General features: G+C 36.7%; 3 protein-coding genes and 1 non-coding gene across 4 annotated transcripts; 3 read left to right on the top strand and 1 right to left on the bottom strand.

Annotated features, from left to right (window-relative positions):
- The first annotated feature begins 2,034 nt into the window (after positions 1 to 2,034).
- LOC118489510 lies at positions 2,035 to 2,140 on the top strand. Its single transcript, XR_004887530.1, has one exon. It is a non-coding gene; the product is annotated as a small nucleolar RNA R71 (small nucleolar RNA).
- Positions 2,141 to 11,261: 9,121 nt separating this feature from the next.
- Positions 11,262 to 12,689, top strand: LOC110925055. The gene is made up of 2 exons (XM_022169026.2): positions 11,262 to 12,263; positions 12,342 to 12,689. Exons 1-2 carry the CDS (start codon positions 11,262 to 11,264, stop codon positions 12,687 to 12,689), a joined length of 1,350 nt encoding a protein of 449 aa, XP_022024718.2.
- Positions 12,690 to 12,723: 34 nt separating this feature from the next.
- Positions 12,724 to 13,605, top strand: LOC118488916. The gene has a single exon (XM_035986346.1). The coding sequence runs from the start codon at positions 12,724 to 12,726 to the stop codon at positions 13,603 to 13,605; it is 882 nt and encodes a 293-aa protein (XP_035842239.1).
- Positions 13,606 to 13,837: 232 nt separating this feature from the next.
- LOC110925054 lies at positions 13,838 to 14,882 on the bottom strand. Its single transcript, XM_022169025.2, has 3 exons — positions 14,655 to 14,882; positions 14,377 to 14,574; positions 13,838 to 14,294 (listed from the first exon to the last, which is right to left on the bottom strand). Exons 1-3 carry the CDS (start codon positions 14,880 to 14,882, stop codon positions 13,854 to 13,856), a joined length of 867 nt encoding a protein of 288 aa, XP_022024717.1. The 3' UTR covers positions 13,838 to 13,853.
- Positions 14,883 to 17,383: the final 2,501 nt, after the last annotated feature.

Genomic DNA, 17,383 nt, shown 5'->3' with positions numbered 1-17,383 from the left:
TGTGCTAACTCCATAGGCAAATGACACCCTTTTCCGTACACCATTCAATAAGGAGTTGTATCAAGTGGAGTTTTGTAGGACGTTGGATAAGCCCACAACGCATCATCAAGCTTGCTTGACCAATCTTTCCGATCCGTTCTTACCGTCTTCTTTAAAATCTCTTTAATTTGCCGGTTAGACACTTCCACTTGACCACTCGTTTGCGGATGGTATGGTGTAGCAACTCGGTGGTTCACATTATATCCTTTTAGCAATTTCCCAAAATTGAAGTTCATAAAATGTGAACAGCCATCACTTATTATCACCCTAGGCACACCGAATCGAGCAAAAATATTAAATTGCACAAACTTACATACAACGGAGTGATCGTTGGTCCTCGTAGTGGTAGCTTCAATCCATTTTGAAACGTAATCAACCGCAACCAATATGTACAAGAACCCATTTGAGTTTGGAAAAGGACCCATGAAGTCTACTCCCCAAACATCAAATACCTCCACTACCAAAATTGGTTGTAACGACATTTCATCCCGCTTCGAAATGCTTCCCACTCGTTGACAATTGATACAATTTCGGGCATACTCACAGGAATCCTTGAAAATCGTGGGCCAATAAAACCCACTAGATAACACCCGATAACCCGTCTTGTTCCCACTAAAATGCCCTCCACATGCCGATGAATGAGCATGGGTCAAAATCTCTAAAACTTCAGTTTCGAGAACACATCTTCTTATCACTTGATCGGGTCCGATTTTGAATAAATCCAGTTCATCCCATATGTATTGTTTAACTTGACTCAAGAATTGTTGTCGTCTCTTCTTCGTCCAATGATTCGGAATTGCACCCTTGGCCAAATAGTTCACATAATGGGCATACCAAGGTGCAACAAAAGTAGAGACGGCTAACAATTGCTCGTCGGGAAACCGTTCATTAATCTCACTCGGGTCATCAACACCTTCCAATGGGATCCGGGGCAAATGATCCGCAACAACATTTTCACATCCCTTTTTGTCCCGAATCTCAAGATCAAATTCTTGCAACAAAAGCACCCAACGAATCAACCGGGGCTTTGCGTCCTTCTTTTCCATCAAATATCGGACCGCACTATGATCCGCATACACTATCACCTTGCTCCCCCAAATGTAAGACCTAAACTTGTCCAAAGCATACACCACCGCTAATAATTCTTTCTCGGTCGTGGTGTAATTGAGTTGCGCCTCGGACAAAGTTTTGCTTGCATAATATATCACCACCGGTTTCTTATCGACCCTTTGACCCAAAACCGCTCCAATAGTCGTGTCGCTAGCATCACACATAATTTCAAAAGGCTTTAACCAATCCGGTGGTTGCAAGATAGGAGCCTTCACCAACTGTTCCTTCAACACATGAAACGCTTGCAAACATTCGTCAGTAAAATCAAATGGAACATCTTTCAATAATATGTTACATAAAGGTTTTGTAATTACACTAAAACCCTTAATAAACCTTCTATGGAACCCCGCGTGTCCCAAAAATGATCTCACCCCCTTAACATTCTTTGGTGGGGGTAGAGATGAAATTACCCGTATCTTTGCTTTATCTACCTCCATCCCCCGGTCCGATATCACATGCCCCAACACAATACCCTCTTGAACCATAAAATGGCTCTTTTCCTAACTTAGGACCAAGTTGAAGTTTCTACCACCCCCTCCTTGACCTTGCAAAGCATTCACCTCTTCATATTGCCCTTCCACCATTCCTTGGCAATTTTCAGCCGCATGACCTATTTCATTGCAAATAGCACAAACATCATAAATTTAGTTAGAAGTTTGTACATTACCATCATCAACTGCATGCACTTGAGTTCGGGTAATGGCCGGTCGTGCTCTCCTTGATGCTTGAGCTTTTCTCTTTGATGTAATGGCCATTTGTTCCAAGAACTCCCAATCGTCATGCTCATAGTTTGTGCCAAAAGTCCCATTTGCAATGGACATTAGATCATGCGCATCTTCGGCACACAACCCCTCATGGAAAGCATTCATCAATTCCCAAAGTTCAATTCCATGATGCGGGCAATTCTTGATCATCATATTAAAGCGCTCAAAGGCTTCATGAAACATTTCGCCTTGTTGTTGTTGGAAACTCCTCAACCCCTTCCTAGCATCATTGGTCTTTTGGGCGGTATAAAGTTCGTCTAAGAAAATTTGTTGCATCTCCGCCCAAGTATAAATAGATGCCGAAGGCAAAATGTAGAACCACTTCTTTGCCTTATCCTCCAAAGAAAATTGAAACAAGACCAACTTTACATCATCGGCCAAAAAACCTTGACTCCCAAGAGTGTTGCAAATTGAGTCGTAGGCCTCCAAATGGAAATAAGGCTCCTCCGTTGCTAGACCCTTATATTTCGGCAAACTTTGTAAGAAATTAGTCCTTACTTCAAAAGTTCTTCCTTGGTTGTTGTGAGGAATAACCATCGGTGATGGATTATGAGTAATCACCGGCCTAAAATGCGCTTCAATACCCCTCGCATGTTCTCTTAGATGCCTTCTTGGTACACCAAACCGACCCCTTGGACGAACTGGACCCATTGGTCTTGGTATATGCCCTTGTGGTGGAATTGGTTGTTGAAATTGTTGTTGTGGCATCTGTGGGTTTTGAATTGGCCTTTGAAATTGTTGTTGAACATTCGGTGGACGAACTTGTTGCAATGGTATGGGACGTTGCATTTGTGGCCCTTGTGGCCTTGGCCTAATGTGTTGTGGTATGAGTTGTTGTTGTTGTGGCACTCCACCAACACTTAGCATTCCTTGAAGTTGGCCTTGCACGTAACCAAACTCTCCTTGATCCCCATCACCTCCATAAGGATACCCATCTTCATCATAACCCTCAAATTCCTCATATCCCTCATCATAACCATCTCCTTGAATTCCCGAAGATTGCCCAAATGGAAGAGTCGAGTACTGAAAACCCGACTGGTTCGATGGCCGAAATGATGAAGCATGGACAATGGTAGAATTTGGTGCTATGGTATAGTTTGGATATGATTGTCCTGCACCTGGAAAGAAATGAGACAATTGTGGAATGGTAGAGGAAGGTTTAAAGGTAATGGATGGTTCTTCTTGTGTGGTAATGGGTTGTGTGGTATTGGTTGGGGTGACATTTTGAAGTACGGTAGGTTCGGTGGTAGTGGTTAGAATGGTGGTATTTGGTGAAGGTTGAGTGGATGTTGGTATAAATGGTTTAACAGGTTCACCCGTAGTGGGTGGTGGTGGTGGAGGATCCATGTATCGAAGTGGTGTAATAGGTGTAGTTGGTGTTGTTGGTGAACCGCTTAACTTTTTTTCTCTTAGCAAAATTCTGTTTCCTCTTAACGTTCGCTCAATCTCCGGATCAAACGCCAATGGTGAAAGCTTGTGAGAGCTTCTAGTACGCATGCACCTGTAAATACCTGCACACTAACACACCCAGCGTAAACCAGAAAAATAACAAACTTAAAAAGAACAAAAATAACACACGTTGCGCACTACTCCCCGGCAACGGCGCCAAAATTTGACGTGATGTCGTGGTCACAATCAAATTTAATCCAATTACTACTAAATAGCTAGTGGCAAGTGGGTATCGAACACAGGGAGTTTGTGGAATATGTGTTATTTAGAATTGTATCTACGTTAACTAAAATTAAACTAATTGCACTAAAAAGTAAATTCAAGAGTTGGATTGTTGGTTTGATTGTTAGAACTAAGATTACCAATTAAATTGCAAAATGAAAATTGAGTTTGTAAACACTTTAGAGACAAATGACCATCCTAAGTTTCTGGTTTGCTTCAACGTTTGTGTTATCATCCACTAGAAAGAACTATATAGATATAGTTCATGTGTAATTACTTGTTGTGATAAAAGGGAACGAAGTACTCAGATTCCTAGAACGTGAGGTTGTTACCCGATGACCAATTAACCCTTACCCAATCCAAATTCTACCCATGATATCTCGATTGCCAACGGCACCAAGAACGTATGGTTTCAAACTAGAATATCATAAGAATCAACAATTTACAAGCAAGTAATCACACACCATAATAAACAAAACATAAATAACGTTTACCATTCTAGAAATATGGAATCAAAACACAACCGTCTCAAACAAACCTTCAACCTAGGATGATCACCATAAAATTAGCCGGACATAATTTGGTTGATCATCATAACATCCAAATTCGAGTTCATAAGCATCAAAAACAAGAACCAAATGTTTAGAATTGTTTTTAACCAGGTAGAGCCAGCAAAAATCGCCCCTAAGATGATAAGAAAACGTCCAATGATGAATGCCAATCAAAAGCCACCATAAAGCACCTTAAAAATGGGAGTTACACTTTTCCTCGCAGCCTCCACCGTAATTTAAGGTATCCACCGTAAATTACGGTGGACTTCATGATGTTACGGTAGACCTCTACTGAGTTACGGCAGGAGATTATGAGTTTCAGGGCCACCGTAAGTAAATTACGGTGGGCCACCGTAATTTACGGTGGAGCCCTGACTTGTGTGTTTTGTTTCTTCATTCCTCCCACGCACGACCCGTTCATCTCCAAACCATCCAAAGCTGCGTTTTATCCCTTTTTAGCTCCCAAACTGCACCTGACACATAAGCAACCGTAGTTATCTAATTCAAGATAATTACGCGGTTAAGTGAAGGATTAATTTATCTTTTAACATGATTAAGGTTTGTCCTATGGACCACCTGTCAATAACCATAACCGACCCGCTACTTTCGGTTTTCAAAAAAACCATTAACCGACCCACCGGTTTTTATTTGGTTCAGTTTTTTTGGTATGGTTTTGTCGGTATTCGGTTATGGTTCGGTTTTTTGCACACCCCTAATCCATAATCAGTGGTTCAATGTTTGACTTGAAGAGAAAATCATTAAAAGCCAATGAAGGATCCGACAACCACGGAGTTAAAAATGTAAACACATTGATGTTATGTGCCAAAACAAATACACATATACAACATATGTTATTCAAATATGCACCAAATTTTCAGCAAATGAATATGTAAAGAACTAAGTCGAAAAATAATAGAGCATATGTATCTAGGGTTGATGATACAAGCCTACGATGGAGAAACAAATTGAAACAGATAAACAATATCGTGGTAATGTATACAGGGTGTTCAAGATCGGATTATCCGATTCTCGGACTATCTAAATCCTTATGTTGGATACGGATTCTGATATTTAAACGAACATCTGAATTGATAAAAGAAATTAAAAAGAACTCTATTTCTTATATAGATTTAAAGTAAGCCTCTATTCGATTTTTCATGTTTCGAACATTAAACACAAAATACATTTAGAATCCACATACGAATCTAATTATTTACTATTTTTTACTATATTTAAACTAAACCTATTGCCCATATAATATATATTTACTATTTTTGTTGTATTCGGATATCGGATAATCTGATTATCCAAAATATTTAGAAATCAATATCCAAATCCGAAATTTGGATTATCCGGTTTTCAAAACCCGAAATTTCTTATACGGATTTTCAGATATCTTGGGTTCAGTTTTGGATCCGAATTTTTTTAACACACCTATGTAGAAGTGCTTATACGTATCTCACTTTACAAATTACAATTTTGTCCCGCTAAGAAAGTTCATACTATCCCACATCGCTTGAATAAAAAAATTTGGAAGGGAAATGTGGTTATAAAAAGAGAACACCCATTAAGCTTTAAGTTAACTTATTATGCTTAATCGACCCACTGGCCCGTATAATATTAGAGAGCACATTACATATGTGGAGAAAACTACAAGACCGGTTCGCTGAGTTGTGACTGAGTTGTTGACCGAGTTTGAACTCCAAGAAAATTCATAAACCTATTATTTTTCTATCCTACATCGCCTAGTTAATAAAATATGCAAGGAAAATGTGGTTATAAAAGGAGAACATCCATCAAGCTTTTAGTTAACTAACTTTTGCTGCTTAATCGGCCCATTGGACACGTATAGTAACACATCGTTAGAGAATAGAAAACAAAAAAAAATGATGAGTTATATAAATGGGTCGCATGCTTACCTTAGTAGACTAAATGCATGATCAAAAGTGCTCGAGTGATGGTTGGGATCTATCCCACCCCAACATGTTAAACAAAACTTTGATCGTCCCTTGTCTTATAAGAGATAGGCCCAAAATAAATTCACTATCGTCGGTTTAATGGTTATTCAAACAAACCTCGCTAAAACTTTAATGTTTTGAATCTAAGATTTAAAGATGGTCAAGATCAATCCGTTAACTTGATATTAACTGATTTATCTTGATTTTAGTAGGAGTGTAAAACTGCTAAACCCAAGAGTAATATGGACTTATTTTACACCCGCTACGAAACGTGGGCTTCCCTACTAGTTATTTTTTAATAATTATCTATCTGTACCAGAGGAATTGTCAACTTTCCTTAACTTGATATTGGCCACAAAACGTTAATAAAGTTTTCATTTACACTCCATGCATTTTAATAAGTTTATTTCTTTTACTTTAACCAAATTATTTTTCTAAAAATAAACATTAATAAAGTTAGCACGAGGTCCCTAAATTTCAATAAACTTCTATTTTAAGCCAAATTTCACTTTAAACATTGAACTATAATAAATTAGAATTTTTTTAGTTTGTATTGAATTTTTGTTACGACATTATGGATTCTTTTAATGGTTTCGCTTTATAAATACAAACTTTTTAATAATATCAACGGCCACGTCGCATCGCGTTGGTTTGCATCAAGATTTCGTTTTATATAATGATTCGAATGTTCTCCCCCAATGTGTCGCTGTGCACAGTTAATGTCATCATCGCAACACACAGGTTACCGTTACAACTATTTATTTCTAAACTATTTACAGTCCTTCCGGATTTTTGAATTTATTTTTTATGTGTGTGTATATATATATGTATTACCTATCTCTCAAGTCATTCTTTTATACATAATATGTTATGTTTTGATCAAAACCAGGTTTATCACCATCGCCGCGTTGCAGCAAACTTTTTTTGTTATTTAATTTGTGTTTGCATATGTTTTGAAATCAATTCGCTACAGACTTTTGGCGTTTTCTGTACCAGCTGATGTCGGTTTTTACCTTCATGATACCGAGCAAGACCGTACGAGTAATTTCGATACCAATACTGGTTCAATACCAATTGACACACCCTAGCAGGTGCGTCTCTTGCCAATTGGTAGTTCATGGGCTTAACAATTGCTAATTGGTGGTGTATTTAAGAAAATGATAAAAAATCACTCCTCATCCCTATGTAATCGAATTAATGCCGACCCCCAAGCGGGTGCGTCTCTTGCCAATGCAATATAGCAACATTTTTTTTGTATGGTTTGAGTGCAATAGAACAACATTTATTTTTTGTATGGTTTCAAATTGTTTCTATACTAAAATAATGATGGTGAAAAAAAAAACTAAAATTAGTGGATGACACGTAGTTGGTTCCACTACCCAGTGAAATTTCAACTCTATTTTGTACATAGAGTAATGGATTGTAGTTATAATATACAGTTTTCCATTCTTTAATTCAATAATTTAATAATGTGTTTACAATGTATCTTTATGTTATTAAGTAACATAATACATATGATACGATACAATACCATATAATTTGACATACTATTAAATGATGTTATATGATATGATATGTTATGCTACCATATTATATCAGCTCACATAACATTAAATTATGCTATCATCACTACAGTATGTGTATTATATTTGGAAAATTATCCATGATCCCACAAAATCAATAATGGAAAAATATTTTTTATATTTCTATGATAAAACCTACCAATATATCCCTAAGAAAAATATTAAACAAAAGTATTTATTAAATGTTCTTGAATTTTTACCAACGTTTTAACAATATATAAAGAAAACTTAAATTTTTATATTTTTCAATATTAAACTATAGATTCCCAACATATCATAGGAGGATTCAAAAAGAGAAAAAACATGGTTTTTTTTTGTTAAATCTGTCACATAAGAGATCGGTTAATATTTGGCTTTTTCTTCTCGTAGAGTTAAGATTTTTTTTATATATATATGATACTACGAAACCTATAACCAATTTATGAATTTGATTCACTTGTAAACGATTCCGCTATTTCAGTTTGGTTTAAAAAGATAAATATTGTATAGCATGGCATCATATTACATTACATTATATTATACTACAAGATTTCAGATAGTAACATATCATATCATCATATCATTATAAATCACAAAACAATATATTACAATGCTACAAAAAGAGTATCAACCAAGGATTAATTGAGTCCATCGGCAAAGGCAAAGCCTTTAAATATTTTGGGAGAGGGAGGTCTTGGGTTCAAGTCTCAAAGACGACAGAAATAAAAGAAATTTACCTTTCAAAAAAAAAAACCTAATTACCGACCTAGCTCATGAAAGCTAGTATAGTAAAAATAGTTCTTAATTATTGAGAAAACTTACTAACGTGTCCAATGAGTGTCTATAATATATATTTGAATTTTAAATTCTATAGAGAAGACTCAAATAACTTAGGAGTAATGTGTGTGCGGATGTATAATGTATTAGCCGTTAAAAAAAAAACTACTTACACAATAAATCTATTACAGAAATACGTTATAAGATAGACATAAAATTAAAAAAGGGTGTATCTTTCTCGAAAATCTTGGACCAATCATCACAACTAACTCCCTGATCAAATGTCTCTGAATTGCCATTAAAACTAATCTTCAAAAACGTTTGTAAATAGTCTTGTTTAAACATTAACTAAGCTTCAATTCAACATGCAACTTCAGTTGTAGCAAATCTTCCGCAGTTGGTATTATTGGGTGGCACCTTCATTAATCGAACATAAGGCTCAAAACCTTCCAGGAAGTACATCCTGCTGATATTATTCGGCCAGGTTCTTAGATTGAAACGCCAATCTTTCCCGTCCGTGATATCATTTAGCGATATCGTGAACAAGAAAAGGCCCAGAAGTTAATTCTGCAGTTTCTTTTCCCCCTCACCATCAGAGCAGCTGGACCTCAAATGTCACTGGTGGGTTTTGTACCACAGTTAAACTTCTACATGATACCAATATAAACAGTTAAAACACCCATGATTGATTCAATAAAAACATTATTATTATTATTATTATTATTATTATTATTATTATTATTATTATTATTATTATTATTATTATTATTATTATTATTATAACAGTAATATATGTATGCATGCTAACCTCTGCACATTTTTTTGGCAGCCCACTCTTCCCAGTTTCAGTTGCACTCAATGTTTTCTCAAACAATGGTTAACTTACTTAATCCTATAAACGATCAACATGTTATCAACATTTAACACAAATTCTCTAGTTCCCTGCATCAGGTATCGATCGGTCAGTATAATTAACAACTCAAAACGATACAAACGAAGAATTAAAAAGCAGTTACCCTTGGATCCTAACGCTACTTTTGTATAATTGACGCACTTTCGATAGTAACAACCATGAAATTAAGAAATGCACATGCGATTTCTTAGATTCTTCATAGATTTGAAGATTGCAATTAAAATCGGATTAGGATTCGTGCTTTCGTTTTCAGAGTGATATATTCCGTAAAGGTTACCTAGCCATTTTTGGTGCTTTTTGCTTATTTTTCTCTTGTTTTACGCACGTTATCATAGCTTATAAAATGACTATTTTGCAACCAAGTAATAGAGTCGTGGATAAGAATGCTTACCAGAGAGTTATCCAAGGTTTCAATCACAAAAGTTATGTGAGATTATGAACACAGGTTGGATTTAGTCTTCAACTTTGTTTATTCTTGATGATTTGTCCATAGTTCTTTATTGCCCCTAATACCCACACACACCTCAATAATTTTAAAGATTTTAACTTAAGAAGAGTTGAAAGTACTATAAACATGCAGTTCTAAAATACTATATACGAATAAAACTAGGTTTATAAACAAGATAAAACCAAGAAGAGAGGAAGCAAAACCGGTTTTGACATTACATTGTTATCTGTGATTTAAAACTAGGGTTTGGTTCGAGATATCGAGCTGTGTACCGACATGTGTCCCCCAATATTTTATTATATTAGTATAGAAAGATAGGGTAAATATTACCTTTTCAGCTAACCATGTTCATATGTCGTTCCAGATTAGGAATGCTCACAAGCCTTGCCCTTTTCTTCCTTATAACTAACCCCCGACCTCTCAAGTTATAAAACAATTTCATATCCCTAAAAACAGACATAATAGTCTATTATCATAACCCATGAATTATTGATAAACATAACACAAGCACAACAAGAAAACAACACATTAGGCACAGGTTAAGAACAAATTGCTGGTTAATGAACCCAAATCAGGCACCCCTTTTCATCTTTCTTCTCTACCCGAGCAAAATAAGACAATCTCCTAACCCCTTTAAAAGAATTCCACATATTCCACATATTGTGTTTAAATAAATTACTCAAAGGCCAATAATACAAGGGAAAATTACGAATCTAGCCAAGAAAATTGGTTGACCACCAAATTAGCCAGCTCATGCCTCTTTGGAATAGGGCATCCGCCATCTAATGCGTCCGCCAGTAGATGATTGACACGTGGCAAGAATGTTTCAATGATTGGGGCAGAGAAATCTGCTGCTTCGAAGGCGCCTAAGTGACGCATCCACTGTAGCTTGCGTCCGGCTGAATTTGTTGCGTCTGGCTGGGCACTACTTTTTATGCGTCGCTGGAAACGCTTCCTATGCGTCTAACGAGACGCTTCCATTGTCAGAGCTGGATGCCCTATCGGCTGCTTCCTATGCGTCTACCAGACGCTTCCCGTTTCAGCTTTTGGTTGCCCCTATCAGCTGCTTCCTATGCGTCTAACAGACGCTTCCGATGTCAGCTTTTGGTTGCCCCTATCAGCTGCTTCCTATGCGTCTGCCAGACGCTTCCGATGTCAGCTTTTAAAGCCCCTAAATGCTGCTTGCTATGCGTCTGAGAGACGCTTCCATTGTCAGAGCCATGCCCCTAAAGGCTGCTTCGGATGCGTCTTCGAGGCGCTTCCAGTGTCAGTAGCTGGATGATGTGATGCGTCTTATCACGTTTATTTAGGCGTCTACCCGAGGAGTCTACGAGACGCATTAGACCACAAAAACAATAGCTACTTGTTTTTTTTTTTGGTTTTTTTTTTACTTTTATTATAAATGTGTGCGTTTCTATTTTAGATTAGAAAATACATCTTCCTATTTTTGTTTTCTCTCTCAATTGATATGGCAATGAAATTTGTTGTTTACTGTGGTGGCAAGTGGGAAGTCGTTGATGGGAGGCTAGAGTACGTGGTCCAAGCAGATTCTGTTAGACGTGGTTTTGAGACTTCTACTACAGTTTCTTATAATACATTTTTAAAAAATCTTAGTGAGTCAACCGGTCTTCAAAACATCACACGTGTATCTTACAAAATTTCAAATTTTAACGATCCCATTGATATAGTTGATGATTCTGATCTAACTTTTTTATCCAAAATTTGGGAAACAAACCCTCTTGAGTTATTTAAATTATATGTGGTTGAAGATCAAGTTGGTTCATCGGCCGGTTCTTCGAATTTTTTTAAGTGTCCTGATCTTAATGCAAATGTTTTTCCTGAAGATGAATGTAACGTATATAATAAATCTGGAGTAACTGATAATGTTAATTGTCCCGTTGGAAATAAAAGCCAGTTTTACATAGGTTATATTTTCCGTAACAAACAGGAAATGAAAATAGAATTAGGAAAAATGTGTCTTTCCGAAAGTTTTTCGTATAAAGTAGACAGATCATCCAAAACTCGTTACGAAGTATCTTGTATTGAAGAGAATTGCGAGTGGAATTTCAAGGCAGCGAGTCGCGAATCTTGTGATGTTTTTTACGTAAAACATTTTAACAACAATCATACATGTTCTAAGACGCAAACATATCCACATATGCGACAAGCAAACCCAATGGTGGTGGGTAGCTTATTAGTAGAACAATTTAAAGATTCTGGACGGATATACCGTTCGACCGAAATTGTAAAAGATTTTAGGATTAAAGAAAAAGTCAATTTAACGTATATGCAAGCATGGCGTGGTAAATGTAACGCATTAGAACTTTTGCAAGGTAGTTCGTCAAGTTCTTTTGCGGAACTTCCCGTCTATTGTTATAACTTGGAGAAGGTTAATCCAGGAACAGTGACACAGATACGCACTGATTCTGAAAGTCGTTTTGAAATGTTATTTGTGGCCATAGGTGCGGTGGTAAGTGAAACACTATAAAAAAATAAATCAATAAATAAAATTTTCCACATATGTCTAACATTATCGTATTTGTTTCAGATTCGGAGCTTTGTCCGTAACTTAAGACCGCTTATCATCATAGATGCTGCCCACTTGAAAGGTGAATTTAAGGGAACAATGTTTTTGGCTGTGGGCATGGACGGAAACAATCAGATTTTGCCTATTGGTTATGGCATTGGTAAATCTGAGGACGGTGAGTCGTGGACGTGGTTCCTTTCAAAACTGAAAGAATGCATCGGCGAACATCCAGAATTGGCAATTATTTCTGACCGGGCAGCTTCTATACAATTAGCCGTACGGTTGGTGTTTCCAAGAAGCTTTCACGGGTTATGTTGTCGTCATTTGATGGTCAACCTTCGATTACCGTCAAAAAAAAAAGGAATATGAGAGTCTTTGGTGGAAGACGTGCAAATCTTACCGGATGTCCGATTTTCAAGAATCGTTTGACGCGCTATGTGCTGCTGTTCCAAGATTACGAGACATTCTTATAGAAATTGGGTTTGAGAAATGGTCAAGAGCACATTGTCCAGCGAGAAGATATCATTACATGACATCTAATAGCGCTGAATCTATGAATGCTTTATCAAACCATGCTCGAAAAATTCCAATAACCCAATTGATAGAATTTTTCGTACAGTCTGTCCAAAAATGGTTCTATGATCGCCGGAAAGAGGGAATTCAAGGGGAACACTTTCTTACACCGTGGGCTCAAAAAAAAATTCGAGGCAAAGTGGAAGGTTCTCGTTCGTGGGTGGTTGCTGGAATTTCCCAGGACAGTTTTGATGTTGATGACGGTGGAAAGAGAGGTTTAGTTGACTTCTCAAATGGAACATGCACTTGTCGGGTTTGGCAAGTATCTGGGTTACCTTGCGGGCATGTTATTGCGGTATCTAGATTTTTAGGTGAACCAGATTGTGCTCATTATGCGATGCCATTTTACAGTAATGAAGTTTATAAATCGACGTATGTGGAGCATATAAATCCAGTGCCTGATAAATCAGAGTGGGAAGTACCCGATGGACTGGTGAATCTACAACCACCGGTTATTACAAAACGACAAGCCGGACGTCCGAAAGAAAACAAACGAATCTTATCGCAAGGAGAGGACCCCACTCCCGTATATTGCGGTAGGTGCAAAACGTATGGGCATTCACGGGCGAGCTGTTTAGCACCGCCCAAAACAAAGACTTCTTCTCGCACCGTCCCTAGGCCGGAACCCAGTACCGCCCAAGTTGAAGCCGGACAATTTCAGGATTATGTACTTCAACATACATGGCCCTCGTACAACTTGGGTGATGATTAAATAAGAAGTATTTGTATAAATTTATGCCAAATGTATATCCTATTTAAGATATATTACAATTGTTTTTTTATTTATATTAACTTTCTGTTTTATTTGTTTTGTAAATAACAAAAAAAGTCATTTGTAATTGAAAAAGAAAAGAACATAATTTCACTAAATAAACAATTAACAAAAATTTTGATTCAATTAATTTAGGGATTAATTTATCCCACAATAATTTCACTAGGAAATATTTTTTAAGTAGATTATTAATGGGGTATGAAACGTGCAGAATAGAGTTGATCCGCCATAAATCTTCTATATCTCATACATGCATCTTGCATGTTTCGTTCCTGCCAATTTGGAAGTACACTGTTTTGCACAAGATTTTGCAGCAACATACACAATATCACACCCGAATTCCGACCAACCCGATGTTCCGATGTAGGCCAGACAACATCCCCGGTGTAATCCAACGCATCAGCCTCACTTAGTCCTGCATTTTCCCAATACTGTATACGACCGAGGAACCATAAGAAGAGACTCTCAAATTCTACTAGAATTTGGTGTATCCTTCTGTGAATGCAGAATCTTTCCCCGCAATTAAGTGCATCACATTTATTGGTAAAATAAACGGTAATTTTTAGTGAGTGCATATCTATCTTCAAGATTACCCAGCCTTCTTTCTCTTTGGATACTGGTATGTAAACCTAAAAAGTAGATACGGTAAATATTTAGTGAGTACATATCTATGTCACGCATACGGTAAATATTTAGTGAGTAAATATTTACCGTATCCACGTCCCAAAAGGGAGGGTAAAGTTCTACACTGCCAGTAGCGTATCCGTAAGCATCGTTATCCTGTTCTGCCAGAAGGTCTATGAAATTTGGGGGTAGAATGGTCCAACGAAAAGTATTTGATGAAGATGTCCCCCGACGATATTTTGTTTCTCTATCCTGTATTAGCTTGTTACACCATGCACGAACATGCTAAAATTATTTTTTAAAGTATCATAGTTAGAAATTAAAAATAATATAACTAATAACAGTAAGTAAACTAATCTAATTACCGTTTCTTGCATATATCCATCTCCACAATACCCTAGCACTCCACCCCACCACTCTCTGTCTAATGGCGTCTGCCCCATATAAGTTGAATAGCAAAATTGGCTATCACCGCCGTAGTAGAAGTCAAGAACATTTTGTGACCAATAAACAGATTGGTCATCCGGATTAAGCCAAACAGCGTTCTCTACAGAATCTGGAATGCTTGATTGACGCCTTTCTTTTGATGACATGATTCTGAGAATTTGTGGTGGTATGAAGAAATCTCACCAATGGTCCATATTTATAGACCAATAATAACTTTCACCTACCTCTTCCTTTTTTTATAACTAACATATTAATATAAATTTTTTGAAACCGTTTGTTAAAAATAGGTAAACTCAATATTAATTAAATAATTTAATAACATTTAAAAAAGTTTTTGAATCTGTTTTTTTTATTATTATTAAAAGGTATTTTTTAAGTTATACAAAATTATCATTTTTTAACTTATATGGTCCTCGAAGTCCACATGTCAACCCATGCCTCAAACCCCCGCTCCACCATACCCCACGATTTAAACTAAGATGTGAATAAAAACTGTGAAACTAATATTGTTATAATAAAAACTGTGAAACTAATGTTTTTATCTAGTTTTTTTTATACTTGAGTATACAAGTTCTTTATTATCTTTTTTTTAAATAATCGAAAGTTACAGTTCTAAACGATTGAAATGGTTATAAAATGGAATTACAAAAATGTCGTTTTTACTGTTCAATGAATCTGGTTTTTAATATAAGGATAATGACAATTAAGATTACTCATTTTGCATTTAATTAAGGGACCTTTAGTTAACCCATTCATCCCTATAAATACATATTCTACCTCCCATTTTATTCACTCAACTTTCTTTTATCTAAACAAAAACTTGAACAACATGGATGATGCATGGAGCGAAGTAGAAGACATCGCCATTGCGATGTCATACGTGGAAACTAGACACACTGGACGGCACGCTACAATGGATGCCGCGTTTTGGTTAAGCGTTTTCAACATGTTCTGTAGACATGTTGGCGAAACTGAACGGTCGGTGAATGAGGTGGAGTTCCGTGCAGGCTACCTAAGGTGCATTAGTTCTCGGTTCAATGGCAGGGTGAAGCTGGCGATGAAGGCAGCAACCGAGGAGAAAAAGAATGTTACCGAGCAAGAACTGATCGAAGACGCCAAACTCGAGTACCTGTTGACTTTTTATGAAGACTTCGATCGGGTCTCCGTTTGGGAGATTATGAAGATTTACTTGTAAATCTTCATATACTTCGTCGCTCATGCCTCCTTGGATCACCCGTGTGTTAACCCATTTTGGTTTTACGTACTACTATGGTTAACAAGTTTTTTTTTTTTAATGTTTACGCTATGTATGCAACGGACCGTTTCGGTCATATTAATATATATTATGTGGTTATATTAAAAATATTGGTTAAAAGTTTATTATTTTTTTTTACATAATTCTGGTGCCACCCTTCTAAATTGGTCCGAATCTTGGGCTTTTTTGTCATGATCAGATTGTACATGTGTTGGGCCGTTACATGCTTGGCGTCTAAATTGGTCCGAAGCTTGGGCTTTATTGGTATTAAGTCAAAACCCAGCAGCCTTTTGGTTTATAAGTAAAACTAGAACAAACCATAGATATGAGAGACTGAAAAGATCTGAAAAATCCCTCAATACTGTTTCTGTACGCTTTTATATATACTGCAATCCTGCCCTAAACGTCCATCTACTCATTTCATCTTTAAGCCCATTATACGCAACAACCCATGATGCCCAGCAGATGTAGTCTGTATCTACTCTTTGGCCCAATTATACAAGTCCACAACTCATATTTAAACAAATAGAAACACTAGTTATTATTCCTAAATTTTGGGCAACAATTTGGTAGAAACCTTTGAACCATTAAAAAAGTGTTTTTTTTTTTTTAAACAAGATTTTTTTTGTTTTTTTTTTTTACATTAAACATAAGTGTTTTTTTTTTTTAAAAAACAAGATTTTTTTTGTTTTTTCTTTTACATTAAAAATAAGTGTTTTTTTAAAAATAATTGTCTACAATTTGAGAATATGCAAAAACTAGCATTAATGAGCGAAATCATGTAGGGGAGGATATTCAGATCTGGGCCGGCCCATCCCGTAATAATGGGTCAGGTGCATGGGCTAGAAAAAAATAGAAACAATAACCAAATCATTGTAATGGAAATAGCGTGTGGCAATCAGAATTGGGCCCCAAATGGGCCGGCCCAATGCAAAATGTTCAAAGACATAATACCTTCTTTACGGATCCACAACCTTTTCATGTAGTTGTTCATCCTCATCATTTTCAATTGACTGGCAAGTGCTGACAAGATCAAAGTTTTCCGGTAACAGGCTATCGTAGAACATGATAGCCAACCTTTGTCTCATCTGGTAAGCTGCCTTTGCGGTGTTTTCTTCTCGAGAAATGGGTTCCTTGTTGATCAGCCTTTCCATTAAAATGCAAACCCATACACCACAATCTCCTAAACTCCCTGATTGTTGAGGAACTTGGGTCGGGTAAACGACTTTGAACGGCAACGACAACTTTACTGGCTCATCGGCTGAATAGTACCCGTTTATGCGTAGCCATATGTCGAAGGCAAAATTGATGTGGTAAATCACTTCCGTTCTGTCTTGAACCAATGTTTGACATTGGAATAAACTACACATGTTGGAATATGTAAATTGTAAG

The sequence above is a fragment of the Helianthus annuus genome, chromosome 17, assembly GCF_002127325.2.
Source record: "Helianthus annuus cultivar XRQ/B chromosome 17, HanXRQr2.0-SUNRISE, whole genome shotgun sequence".
Classification (NCBI taxonomy): domain Eukaryota; kingdom Viridiplantae; phylum Streptophyta; class Magnoliopsida; order Asterales; family Asteraceae; genus Helianthus; species Helianthus annuus.
This window is presented reverse-complemented; position numbering and strand designations above follow the sequence as displayed.

Bases quoted from the DNA above. Each gene is read 5' to 3' on its own strand.
- LOC110925055 (XM_022169026.2), top strand. From the start codon at position 11,262: ATGGCAATGAAATTTGTTGTTTACTGTGGTGGCAAGTGGGAAGTCGTT. The intron at 12,264-12,341 runs GTAAGTGAAACA...TATTTGTTTCAG, and splicing joins TTGTGGCCATAGGTGCGGTG to ATTCGGAGCTTTGTCCGTAA.
- LOC118488916 (XM_035986346.1), top strand. From the start codon at position 12,724: ATGTCCGATTTTCAAGAATCGTTTGACGCGCTATGTGCTGCTGTTCCA.
- LOC110925054 (XM_022169025.2), bottom strand. From the start codon at position 14,882: ATGTCATCAAAAGAAAGGCGTCAATCAAGCATTCCAGATTCTGTAGAG. The intron at 14,575-14,654 runs GTAATTAGATTA...AAATAATTTTAG, and splicing joins ATGGATATATGCAAGAAACG to CATGTTCGTGCATGGTGTAA. The intron at 14,295-14,376 runs GTAAATATTTAC...TCTACTTTTTAG, and splicing joins CCTTTTGGGACGTGGATACG to GTTTACATACCAGTATCCAA.